The 13943-nt window shown below is 46.5% G+C and overlaps 1 protein-coding gene across 7 annotated transcripts in view; it reads right to left on the reverse strand.

Moving 5' to 3' along the window:
* Window positions 1-13943, reverse strand: part of IGSF5 (immunoglobulin superfamily member 5) — a 73008-nt gene that overhangs the window by 11591 nt on the left and 47474 nt on the right. For 4 of the 7 annotated variants that reach the window (XM_019420389.2, XM_019420388.2, XM_019420387.2 and 1 more), the window contains one exon: window positions 9907-10707. In XM_019420389.2, the coding sequence (XP_019275934.1) occupies window positions 10612-10707 (96 nt within the window). In that variant the 3' untranslated portion in view covers window positions 9907-10611. Of the gene's footprint in view, window positions 1-2242; window positions 2406-3003; window positions 3196-3580; window positions 3708-8506; window positions 8598-9906; window positions 10708-13943 lie in introns of those variants that run through there. The other 3 variants (XR_008422408.1, XR_008422409.1, XR_002072765.2) reach the window with 3 other exon arrangements.

Raw genomic sequence — 13943 nt, forward strand, 5'->3', positions numbered from 1 at the left:
GGCCAGAGCTCCATCTCTGAGTCGTCTCTGGGGCCCCAGGCTAGCCATGGATGCTCTCTTATCACTATCTCTTCCTAAACGTAAGCATCCTTGAACTCCATTTCTCCAAAAGAACTCATTACTGCAGGAAAACAGCAGCAAAATCTCGCAGCCACCCTCCCCTACACATGAGCACTAATAGCCACACTCACGACCTTGCCACTTGGTAATCAGGCTAATCACTTGCTTCCTTAAACGTTCATTTAACAGTTCACAGTTGACCTGACATTATTTAGTCTCTCCCCTCAGTGATGTCTTCTATATTTTAAGCTTTTAAGAAGGCACACATCACAGCTTTATATCACACAGTGTCATAGGCGGATAGATGTTAGCATTTTTATCTTGACGATGAAATAGAAAGTCAAGGGTATGTTGGTCCTGTCCTAAAACATGGCCAGCTGTAGCCAGTGCCCTCCACCCCTGCTGGCCATTGGTCTTTGAAGGGTAGAGTTGTGCGCTTTCCAGAAAACAGACCTAAAATTTGCATTTTCCAGGTTGAAATCACACCTGCCTTTGTTTGCCCTGAAAAGATACCTGAGTCTAAAGCACATCACCCTGGTAAATTTTTGAATGTGGTTAGCCCTATGGGTCTTCAGGAGAACTACTTCATCTCAATTACAATGGAAGAAAGGTCTCGTCAATACCCCCAGGCTTCTTCCTTAATTTGTTTCCTTATAATCATCATGATCTAAGCACAGCTGCAACTCACTCAGCAATTTGCCAAGAAAGCAGGACTTAAGTTATTCAAGTCTTGGTGCCAGGAGCTTGAGTCCCCCCCTCCACTCTTTCCTGATCTTCACTTGTTTGGTTATGGAGTCAGACAGGAAAAGGAAAGGGGAGAGGAAGCTGCTGAGGCCAATGCCGCCGGGACCGGAGTCCCGTCCCTCAGACACACTGTCACGGGTGTGGTAAAGAGCGCCCTGTGCACTCAGACTCACCCCACGCTTTGCAGGACCCCATCTCAGTCAGCCCCCTAACCCTCCCCTGTTTGCACTCCAGCACCTTCTCTGGTAGTTGGAAGGGAGGGAGGGGGGTGTTAATGTCCCCACTCAGTGAGAATGGAGCGGGAATAAGCCTGCTGTCCTTGCAGGAGGACCCCCCCATCCCCTGAGCCCTCAGTGTCACAGTCGCCAACTTTACTGGCTTTGTGCACATTGGGGATAACGTCCATACCCGCTGTCTTCCTCCTTCCCAGCCTCAGTCTCCCTACTCCCTAACTCCTGCTTCCTGGAATCACCTTCTTCAGAGTTGAGCTAGAATTCTGTGCCTGCAAGTCAGGATATTGGGCAAGGAGGTAACTGGATATGAGCCAATTTTAACATTAAGTGACAATTTGGGACCCTCTGAAAATGTCCCTACTCCCTCCGAAAGTCCTGACCTGTACGTTGGCTGCAGTATAGCAAGTCTTTGAAGAAATGTAAAGTACACAGACCGGAGAAGCAGAGAAGCTGTATCTCTCTTTCAGATGATATAGCTCACGTGAGAACCCACGGCAGGTCCCCAGGGTACCATCGTGAGCATAGTCAGCCTTAGAACAGCACTTTGATGAAACCAATGACTCGAAAATTCTGTGTGGGCGGCAATATCATTCTCTGCATCCTAAGGAACCTTGGAAAATCAATAAACGTTGATTGGCTGACTCTTTAGCTTCCATTGAAGACAGAAAAATAAAGGTTCTGAAGCAGATTTGGCCCTCCATCCACATGCTACTCCCATGGTCCCAGAGAAGCTATACCCCAGGGGGAACCAAGGGTTTGCCTTCGAAGTCAGATCATCCAATGTCGGTCAAGCTCTCTGTGGCTATTCATTTTTAATTTTTACATAACTCCCACTCACAGTATTTGCCGACTCACATGACAGAAAAGTATTTCATTGAAGTTTTCCTCTCTGTTTTCTAAACTAACACAAATCATGTTAAAGCAACAAGTATTCAAGTAACATTCCTTGAGGCTCCCGGGCGATTCAGTCAGTTAAGCACTCGGCTTCAGCTCAGGTCATGATCTCATGGTTTGTGAGTTTGAGCCCCACCTCGGGCTCTGTGCTGATAGCTCAGAGCCTGGAACCTGCTTCAGATTCTGTGTCTCCCTCTCTCTGCCCCTCCCCTGCTCACGCTCTCTCTCCCTGTCTCTCTCTCAAAGATAAACATTAAAAAAAAGAAGAAGAAACAAACAACACTCCTTGTGTATTACAATACACAAAAATATACTTTGGGAAAATGTCTATATTAAAATATTCATAGGGCTAAGGGATGAATTTCTATAACTCCAGGGGTCTTTTGGTTTGGGGAATTTGGGGCTTTACTGGGTTTTGGTTTTGTTTTGGTCATTTGGTCATATGTATGTTTCCTGGTACATGAAAAGGTTGATCTAAAAAAGAGAAAGAAATTTTGGAATTAGAGGACTGCTTTGTTATTGATAAGCTTAGAGATACAAAATTCAAGATTTTTAATTATGGGATATCAGTGCTGGAATCTGCCTGTATTTGCATAAATTATTTACATGAGAGAGTGCATTTGAATATCTTAATATCTTTGAATATCTGCTTCGGATTCTGTGTCTTCCCCTCTCTCTGCCCCTCCCCTGCTCACATTCTGTCTCTCTCTCAAAAATAAATAAAATGGATTTTGGTGATTTATTTTTCCGGGAAGCTGTTGATAAGACAGCAAATGCAGTGGTCAATGGAACTCCATAGGAGGACACGTGAGACACTCACATCCCTGCCTCCACGCTTAGAATTACCAGGAATGCAAGGGCACCTGGGTGGCTCAGTCAGTTGGGCGTCCGACTTTGACTCAGGTCATGATGTCACAGCCTATGAGTTCGAGCCCCACGTTAGGCTCTGTGCTGACAGCTCGGAACCTGGAGCCCGCTTCAGATTCTGTGTCTCCTCCTCTCTCTGCCCCTCCCCTGCTCATGTTCTGTCTCTCAATAATAAACGTTAAAAAAATTTTTTTTAAAGAATTACCAGGAATGCAGCAGCTGTAACTCTCCAGCGACTCATGTGTCTCATGACAGCAACTCAGATACTCCAAACGGTGGTGCTGTTGCCGACGCCATTTTCCAAAATGGCAAACCACCCTCCATGAAGCTTCCCATAGAATCCACTGTCATCTGCCCTCAATTTCCATGGCAGTTGCGTTCATGGAAAATCTGGTACCTTAGATGCACGACAAACATATTTTATGTTTTTATTTATTGTGGGATATTTAGTGGAAAGCAAGCTCATATACACAGATCTATCACCATCTAGCATTTGAAAGGTTTTGCAGGCTTTTCCCAAGGAAACCCGCCCTCAGCTGCCTGCCACCTGTCAATCATCAAGAATTTCAAGCCCCCACCCACACTCCCACCTTCACCAATGGGGTGAGGCTCACGTGAGTCAAGTGACATGCCCAAGGTCACACAGGCAGCAAGCTCTGTTGCCTCTTTCCAGCTCTTTCCCCTGTATCATGTTTCTGGGGGCCTCCAGACCTCCAAAAAGGCAAATCCAACTCTAAATGACTCCCTGGCCAAAAAAAAAAAAAAAAAATCATGGCGATTACCTTACTGGTAGGTCTTTCTGCAGCAGGTGGGTGCCATGCCCCCTTGACTTGTGACACCAGGTGAGCCAATGAGTGGAAATTGGCCACTAAGGTGCATGAGTCCATGGACCTTGACAGCCTAGAGATTCTGAAAGCAATGTAAACAAAGTCAATTTTCATGTCCCCTCTCTGCTTTTGGAATAAATCATTCATTCTGCAAGTATTTATTGACCACATGGAATGTGCTGGTTGATGGAAGTGGTGCCCAGGCCATGAGGGGAACAGGGCAGACACAGAGCTGCCCACCTCCGCAGAATTTAATGGGAAAGTAGGCGTTCGGTAACTCATTAATCATACAAACAATTACGTCATTAGGTAGCACAACGAAGTCTAAGGTGATGTGCAAACATAGTCGAGGCATGAACCCAATAGGCGGTAGGTTTGTCAGAGTTCCATCAAGGAAGCAAAATGCCCCACGTGACATAGAGTAAAGGATTCATTATAGGGACTCGACTTCACACAAGCATAAGAGATGCTGGGGAAGTAAATGCCCGGAGGGGAAGGTGAGAGGATCATGAGAGCCACCAGGCAGGGACCGTGAAGAGAAGCCAACGAGAAGTCCATAGCCAACTCCTGCCTCTGCGTCCAGGATAGGCCTGTAGTCATCACCATCAGCAAGAAGAGTTGGGACAGCAGAGACACAAACTTGGACCTGGGAAGAAAAACTGGGACCCTGCCTTTCTCCCAGCTCTCCTAACCCCCATGACACAGGCGCCGTGGGGAAACCGGCTCCCTACCCCTCAGACTGCACACGCCCCATGCTCAGGACCCAGAGGGGCAGAAGGAGGTCATGGGGATGGGGGTGCCCGAGGGGCTGCAGTTCCAGAGAGTCAGCAAACCAGCCTCAGCACGTGTGAGCTTCAAGGGCATCTGGGGCTTCATCCTTCTGAATGTGTGGCCACTGGGCCCTCACACCCACCTCCCAGATGTTGGGCACATTTCTCTGTGGCCAGCCCTCACCCAGAACTATAGTGGGAAGAGTAGCTAGCTGACACAGTGGCTCCACCAAGGAAAACCCAAAGGATCAGCTACAGTTGGACAAAGTGAAGAGGGAGGAAGTGAATGTTCCAAGCACGTGCAAAGGCCCTGGTGTGGGCAGCACCACAGACCCCTGTGGAATTTCCTGCACTCGGGCATGATTTGGAGAGAGTGGTGCATGGCTAGGGAGAGCTGGGGGTAGAGCCGGTCAGGCCTCATAGGCCATGGTGGGGTTTTAGATTTTATCCCAAGAGTGTTGGAGATCCAGGCGAAGCTGACACCCAGAACAGAGAGTAGACAGAGAACCAGCTTGGGAATCAGAAAGACCTAGGGTCAGAGTCGCTGTGAACCGTATTATGTGACCTCACTTTGCTTGTCGGTACAATGGAGACAAAAGAACACGGCCAGATTAAGTAAGGGTTGAGCGAACCAACCCATGAAAGTGCCTGTGTGCGCAAGACCACACTTTCTGCAAAGGGCGATGTCATAGTTACTTCAGGCTACACGGGCCACACGGCTCCGTCCCCCCCAACTCTGCTTCTGTTGCCTACAAGTAGCCATAGACCATACGTAAACTTTGGCTGCATTCCAATAAAACTGTCCTTGTAGACACTGAAATTTATATTCCCTATAATTTGCACATCCAGTGAAATATTCTTCTTTTGATTTTTTTCAACCACTTAAAAATGGAAAAACCATTCTTAGTTTGTGGGCCACATAAATAAAAGCAGCAGGCTGAACTCGACTCATGGGCTACAGTCTGCTGACTCCTGTGGCTGGCACAAAACAAATGTTTCTCCCCCTTCCTTGCTCCTTACACACACACACACACACACACACACGCACACATGCCACACACAAATACAGCACACACGCATGCACAGGCAAGCACACACATGTACAAACACAGCACATACACATGCACACACATGCACACACGCGCACACCACACAACTGGGAAGAGGCAGAAGGTAAGGGACATTCTTGTGTCACCTCCTACTGCCAAGGTCCGAGCCTTCTGGCTAACTACATTTCACTTGATCTCATCCCATTTGCACTTTCTAAGGAAAAAATTTAGATCGACTATAATGCTTAAAATTAGTTTCTGATTTAGACAGTAATTTGCTATTATTTGAACTACCTCAGAGGTTATTAGCCATGAAATTGAAGCACGAGATTAGCAACTGTTCTCAAATTCAGTTACCCTATAAAATATCATGCATTTTTAAGGTTTCTGAGCAGAAATATATCAATACATTGTGCACTGTGTTTCCCCCATACTTTACTGGGATCATTCATTTTCTGCTTTGTCAACCCACTGTGATTACATGCTGGTCATGAACCTCTCTGTCTGAAGCCACTAGGCTGAGTGGTAATCCTCACGAAACTTCCTGCGGGTGTGTGCACTCCAAATCCCACTGTATACTTAGAAAGAACACGTCTCATGCAACAAAGGAGGGGAGACAAATGTGGGGTTGCTTCCGGCTCAGGACCCCGCCCACTGCCTCCAAGACTGCATTTCATCCAGGTCCAGGGAGAGGAGGAGGGCCTGCTTGGGAAATGCTGGAAAGTGAGACTCACCCGAAGCCACAGCCCGAGGCGTGATTTACAGGCTGAACTAGGTAAGAATTAAATATTTACCATCGCCCCCGGTGCAGCGGGGACAGGGCCGCCTGCACGCACTCAGATGGGAACAGCTTCAGTCCGACAGCTGGGCCGTGTCAGGTGAGGACGGGGCGTGTTTGTGTGTGTGTGTGTGTGTGTGTGTGTGTGTGTGTGTGTGTGTGTGTGTGTTTGAGAGCATCTCTACAGAGATAAGTGCCACAAGGGACTCCAGGGACCACCATCCCATCTCTTTGTTCTACTGAGGTGTCACCGAAGCCATGACCTACTCAAGTTCAGTGCAGCGAAATTCCTTTTCCCCAAACGGTGTCCTCTTTCGGTATAAAGGGATGCAGCCTTAAGAATGGAAAAAGTGGAATGCTACCAGGCCAAATGTCTTTCCCCATGACTTTGCAAACATTCTCCATTCCTTGATTTCTGTTTCCTAAATGTTGCCAGATCCTCCTGGCTGGGTATCTTCTGCCTGCCTGCCCTCCATATCCATTTTCTGCCTTTCTGCATCCTGGACGGATGACATGGGTGGGCCCCATGGACCTCTGGCTCTGGTCGGGCTTGGTCAAGGGGAGGCATGAGCAAGAGAGTGAGGGAGTCTTGTCACCTCACTCCCTACTTCCAGGCTTCCAGGGCTTGGCAGCGACTGTTGGGAGCTCTCTCCATTCAAGTCTAACCCTTTGGACGATAACAGGTGCTCGGGCCCTCAGGTCCTGGCCCAGGCCTGCTAGACCCCCTGTCCGTCCCATTCTCCCCTGCTCCCCCTGCCCTTCCTTACTGTCTCGCCTCTCCTCTACCTCCCTCATCTCTGCTCCGAGTTCCTAGGTGCTCCCCAGGGAGGACTATGCACCCTCTTTACGCAGGATGGAGTACTCTTCCCCAAAAGTATCATAAGCACTGACGTGGCAGGGATAGGTTGTTGACACAGAATCTCCTATATGATTGACAGCATCCATTCACCCTTTTGGTGATCAAACTCCCAGGATCAACTTGAACATCTCTCACAGTTTCCAAGGTCAGGGTCACACAGAGCAAAGGAAGTGCTTCTATTCAAGTCTCTAATTACCTTTGATGTGTTGACATTACCACTTATACCCTACTCTTAAGTAAACTGTGTAAGGTCCTCGAGTTCTGGCTTGGAATCTGACAGAGGAACCATGGTCAAAGACCCCTGGAAGGATGGACAGGTGTGGTTTCCCCAGCCAGGATTTTATGGCACACGCCTTTGAGAGGTATTTGTTTAAGTAAACCTGCAGCCTCATGGCCATTCGTTAGCAGTAGCCATGTCTGTCTTTCTGAGGAACACCCTTGGCCGTGACATTTAGCCGTGATTGACCCCTCTCACCACATGCCCCTGGGCATGCTTCAGCTCTCTGCGTTGCAGAAGTAAGAGATGAATTTACCACATCAGCAAAATACCATTTTCAGTTGAGAGCCGCCTTGGGGTTTACAGGTTCCTAAATAGAAACTAGCAAGCATACAGACATAACACTGACAGAAAACACCAATTGAGTGTTTGTGTAAAAGAGCCCATCCTGGACACATGAAGGTCATTTCCAAATAGCTAGCTCTAGGTCAGGACTATCCTACAGGATTTTCTGCAGCAGTGAAAAACTTCCACCTGCACTGTCCCATACAGTAGCCACTAGCCACGTGTGGCTATTGAATACTTGACATGTGGCTGGTGGGACTTAGAGAATGGATCTTCTTTTTTATTTAATTCCAAATAACCTAAATGTGCATAGCCACTTGTGCTATGGTATTGGGCAGGACAGCTATAGACAGTTCTGTTCAAATAACTTATTCACCTCCTGTGCGATAAAAACTGGCTGGGGGTCCCTTTGAGGAACCTCACTTCTGGAATAAGCTACAGTAAGGAAATAGCTCATTAGTGACACAGAGAAACTTCCCGAGGGACTGATAAACATTTTGAGGCAACAGGCACCAATGAAGTTGAAGCAGTTTCCATGAAAATCACTTGGCATTGCTCTCCAGAGTTCAGAACTTAAAGTTCAATTATATTTCCCATGCAACTCCCACTGATTCCTAAAACAACCACCCAAATGGAATTCTTATAGCAGGCAGATGGCAAATATTCATTACACTTCAATATATTGTCTTTCTCAATATTGCCCTGTTTGATCTCAATATTTACTCAATGCCTACAAGAACGCTAGCGCCTGTAAAGGTTACAAAAGGCATAAATGACATGACATTTGCCTTGTCTCAGGGTCTGGGTTCTGTGAAGGTTTCGGGAGAGCAAACCATGAAGTAAAGAATACAGAGTTCACTCACTGAACAGCTCTGTCCAAAAGGTCTTCTGAAACTCTTGTCTTTCCCCTTGACTTGTACCCACTCAAGGATGATGATGGACGACAGAAACACACTGGCAGAGAGTTAAGAAGTTATAATGAATACGAGTCTCATTTTGAAGCAGGTGAATTCGCAACTTTTTTCATCAAAAGTTATCTTAGGAAAGTGATCTAGCAATTGTCATGGGTTTTTGAAATTTTGCATTTTAGCTCTGCTTCGAAGAGAAAGAGGCGGCCAATTCCCTCACTTTAGGGACACAGTGTTAGAAGAGATGGCATTTTCTTCAGGATCCTCTAGGCAGTGGTGATACTCAAAATATTGGACAACCAGTAAGGCTGAACACCAGCCAATCAGAGCAGATACTGTATGAGTGCCAGTGAATCAAACATCTGCACCAGCAGATAGCTCTGGAATTAGTTGTTGATTCACATGAAAGCCTTCAGGGTAGAGGCTGAGTGTGATTTCAGATCACAAAAATATTTTATAAGTCATGGTGGTATATAGGTTTGTCCACCATTGATTGGACTAGCAGGCAGCAGTGTTAAGTGATAAACGTCATCACGATAAACGTACATTGTTTACTTACTAACTCCAAGGAATCACTAAAATCTTAACCCATTTTAGAAGTCAAATTCCACTTTAGCAAGTCCATGGTTGGGCATGTCGTTAATTACTGAGCAGTTGCTAATTACTAACCATCACAGAAATTTGTACCAACTGGTGCAGGACTCAGCCACCTGTCCTGTCTCCGGGGTAAATATGAAGAGATGGGTAGGCAGTGAAATGTACTGACAATATCTACACGAAAAAGCAATATTTGGAAAAGACAAATTTTTCTCTTAATAACAACATTCATATTAACTGCTTTTTTTCAAGCAGGCTTCGTGCCCAGTGCAGAGCCCAACATGGGGCTTGAACTCACGACCCTGAGATCCAGACCTGAGTTGAGATCAAGAGTCGGACACTTAACTGACTGAGCCACCTGGGAGCCCCTCGTATTAACTTTTATGGGGCAAATGTACAGTAGTCAAAGACTAACATGAAAATGTGATTTTTTAAATTTTTTAATGTTTATTTATTTTTGAGAGAGACGGAGACAATGTGAGTGGGTTAGGGGCAGAGAGAGAGGGAGACACAGAATCCAAAGCAGGCTCCGGGCTCTGAGCTGTCAGCACAGAGCCCAACATGGGGCTCGAACTCACAAGCTGTGAGATCATGACCTGAGCCCAAGTCGAATGCTCAACCGACTGAGCCACCCAGGCGCCCTTTGATTTTTTTTTTTCAGACATCTCATGTTGCTTTTAAGAAATGTTTGATTCCTAAACATCATGATTCCTTAAACTACCACATGAATAGTAAGGAATTAAGAGAGGCAATACATGTTTTTTGGTGTTTTCTCTTTTATTTATTAAAGAACACGTTACCCATTTCCAGTGTTTTCATGGCATTTGTGGTATGTAAGTTACATCCCCCACAAAGCAAAATCCACATCTAACTCATTGGAGAGGGAGCCTGATAAGGAGCAGACAAAAGTGAATGTCTTCATGGAAATATCCACAATGTGTACGTCGGCTTTGAACTTAATCTTTTCTTAACCTATGAGTTCTGATTTCCCAGGCAATCTTAGATTTCTGATTGATCCTAATATGTATGCTCTTTTTTTCACAAACAATATACAATAATGTCCCCCATATTAAACATACATAAATATTGTCTTCATATGATTACAATAACAAAAATATTTTAAAAGTCATGGTATGATATAGGCTTATCTGCCATTTATTAGATAGCAAGAAGGAGTGTCCGGTGACGAGTAAATCACCACGATGGACTCGTAGCTTTTACTCAGCAACTTGGTGAAATTCACTAAAATCGTGAAACGTTTTGAAAACCAAATTCTGTGCTGGAAGGTGGGGAAGCGGACCCCTTCTTTCACGATAAAGTGTCCATTCCGATTACTCCGGCATCACTGCTTCCCAGTAACACTGGCGAAACGGGAGCCCAGCCTTGGGACAGAGAGGAAGGACGACGCGGGCGTGATGCGTGTTATCAGCCATGTGCAGAATGGAACCCGAGGGACGTCTTCGCTAGACCAAAGTTACATTCCTCACGGTCCTAGGACTGGCCACGGAAAAGGAAACCTGCGGGCGACCTGCTGGACCCCGCCACCGGCGGTCGGGTCCCTGGTGACAAGAGAAGAGGGTGGATTTAATCGGTGGAGATGGACGGAAAAGGCACACTTGAGAAGAAACCTCCACTCATCAGATAAGAAGAAACGAGGACCCAGAGAGGAAGCAAAAATGTTAACGCACATCCTTCCTTTATGTCAGTATTTCCACACACGCCCGAAGTTTCCGAGCTCAGGGCCACATGAGCAACGCAGGTCAAAGAATCCAATATTCGTTTGTATGGAGGCAAAGTACCACAAAGATGTGCTGTTCTGGTTTTCTCTTCTTTCTTTTTTTTCAATCTTCCTATAGAAATTCTAACTTCCATATGAAAATATAAAATATTGCTAACCTTCGGGGGGGTACCCAGGTGGCTCAGTCTGTTGAGCATCCAACTCTTGATTTCAGCTCAGGTCACGATCCCAGGGTTGCAGGATCGAGCCCACATCAGGCTCCACACAGAGCGTGGAGCCTGCTTGGGATTCTCTATGTCTCTGCCCCTCCTCCTTTCATACTTTCTCTCAAAATAAAGACATTTAGATAGATAGATAGATAGATAGATAGATAGATAGATAGATAGATAGATTTCTAACCTTCTTTAATAACACACATTCCTTCTACAGGAGAGGGGCACAGATCATTCGTCTGTCTCCTCGGGCAGCCAGGCTGCTGCCTCCTGCCAGAAATGCTATCTTTGCTGTTCTGTTCTCATTCAGAAGTGTGATCCCCGGCAAACCACACACTCTTCCAGAGGGACCAGTGCCTGCCTGACTATACTGCCCTACTAAAAAACACACAATATGTTTTCCTGCCAGTCCTGAGAGTGCCATCTCAGGTTCCAAGGTACCGCAGCCGCACTGCACATCCTAAATAATGCAACCGGGCACCATGCATTATTGACATTGCAATGGAATGTCAGTAAGTCTGCAGGATAGAATCACTCAGGCTCGTGGTCTGAACTTGGTGACTCCTGGTCATGCAGGGAAAACAGGAGGCTGACGGAGCCAGCTCAGCAACGTGCTCTAGGAAGTGGGTTTCTGTGGTAAATATGCCTGACATTTTTGCAGTTGTTATTCGCCTTTTGTTTTCACGACTGGGCTGCACTAACGCCTGGCTGTTTTCTAAATTTATCAAGAGTTTGTTTCTGTTGATCTCAGGAGGGTGGTGATTCGCGGGGAAGAGTCAATCCGCATTTCAAGTTGTTCAAGCGTTCACCCTTCAAAACTGACAGACTCCGGAGAGAAAGGGACAGAGTTGCCCAAAATAAACAGAAAAATTGACTGACAGTGAGTTGAGGCCCGGAAAGAGGAGAGGAAAACAAGGCCTCTTGGTTTTAACTATTGATCAAGATGCAAAATATTTGCAAACCCCATGACATCATATTAAAAAAAATGGTGTTTGCCCTTCCCACTGGCTGTAATTGTCAGTAAGAATTTCTCATTTTATTTTTATTTATTTTTAATTTTTTTAATATTTATTTATTTTTCTGTGAGAGAGATACACAGATCATGAGCTGGGGAGGGGCAGAGAGAGAGAAGGAGACACAGAATCCCAACAAAGCAGGCTCTGGGCTCCGAGCTGTCAGCACAGAGCCCGACATGTGACTCGAACCCACAAGCTGCGAGATCACGACATGAGCCGATGTTGGAGGCCCAATGGACTGAGCCACCCAGGTGCCCCTCTAGTTTTATTTATTAGTTTTGTCCTAACGTGTTTCACGGGCAGTTATACCTAAGTTTATTGTACTTCACCAACGTCATCTCCTTTCTAGAATATAAAGTCAGTATTATGTATCCTAACCGTAAATCCAGCCTGGATAGGAATCATCAGGGGAAAGAAGTATCACATTTTGGTGTCTGTAACTTCTGAAAATCACTCTCTTGTTTTCCTTTCTGACCTTTCCTACAATTTAATACATGCTCTTGGGGTCTCTGCAGCCTAAAATCCTGTTTTTTCTTTCATCCAGAGTGAATGCAGTATGCCTTCGGACCCACTTAAAACATAAGAGGTTTAAAAAAGCTTTCCCCTGGGGTGCCTGGGAGCTCAGTCGGTTAAGCGTCCCACTCAGGTCATGATCTCATGGTTTGTGAGATCAAGCCCCACATCGGGGTCTGTGCCGACAGCAAGCAGCCTGCCTGGGATTCTTTCTCTCCATCTCTCTCTGCCCCTCCCCTGCTCACATGCTCACTTGCTCATGCTCTGTCTCTCAAAATGAATAAACATTAAGAAATAAGTTTACCCCAACTACAGTGCAGCCTAGATTGCAAAGTATCTCGGTATCCAGACCCTTCCATCTAACGCTCCTCATAGCACTGCCTAGCCACCTACTTGGTGGCACACTCGTGGAGTAGAAGTCATTCCCAGTGCATAGGCATAAGAAAAACCCCAGCACTCAGCAGTGACTTGCCCTTAGAAACAGGCTGTACATGTCTTACGTTTTCATGTGGGTCCACTAAAATACTGTCGTCAAAGCAGTTCGCCTGGAGAACATGGTAAAAACACCCATTCTTTGGCCCCATCTCCCAGAGGTTCTGATCCAGAAAGGCTGGAAGAAGCTCAGGACTTTGCATTTTAACAAATACCCAAAGAGCTTCCGGTATACCGCTCCACTGAGAGCCACTGCTGAGCCAGCAAGGTACCAAGACATGGGAACTTACAGGTGCTGGCTGTGCCTCCAGGCTCAGCAAGCATTCCTTGGGATCCTGGATCCTGGAAACACATCCTCCCTTTCTGCCAGTTGCTGGTAGGAACAAGGACTGCCCCCATGTCTCAGCCTCTGGTGAAGAGTCCCGTGTTCAGGGCAGACCTTAGCAGGGCAGTGGGCTGACAGGTGGGGATGAGCCAGAGAGGGAGCCCCAGAAGAGCCAGCAGGTACCTTTTCCTGTGATTACAGCCCAGGGTCACCAATGGACCTGACTCATGCCAGCCTGTCCCTGAGCAGAGCCCTCACCCCTCCGAAGCTTTCTCGGGGCCGTCAGCACCGAAAGCATCTGGACACGATGAGAGATCCTAAAAAAGAGGTTCCCCATGACGTCTCCGGTTGATCTTCCCCAAGGCAGTGTGGGCCTCCTGCGTTTTGGACCTCAATCAGAAGGTATCGATGGGGCAAGAGTTATGGGGGCTGGTGCAGCCGCAAACGCCCCTCGTAAGTATTAAAACTCCAATTTCCTGCTCTAGTAACTGTTGGGCATAGGATGTAATTAAAATCATGCCTGTGCTGCACGACAAAGACGTGGCACGTGGAGGTTCAC

Source organism: Panthera pardus, unplaced genomic scaffold (assembly GCF_024362965.1).
Source record: "Panthera pardus isolate Hobbes unplaced genomic scaffold, ASM2436296v1 HiC_scaffold_16, whole genome shotgun sequence".
Taxonomy (NCBI): Eukaryota; Metazoa; Chordata; class Mammalia; order Carnivora; family Felidae; genus Panthera; species Panthera pardus.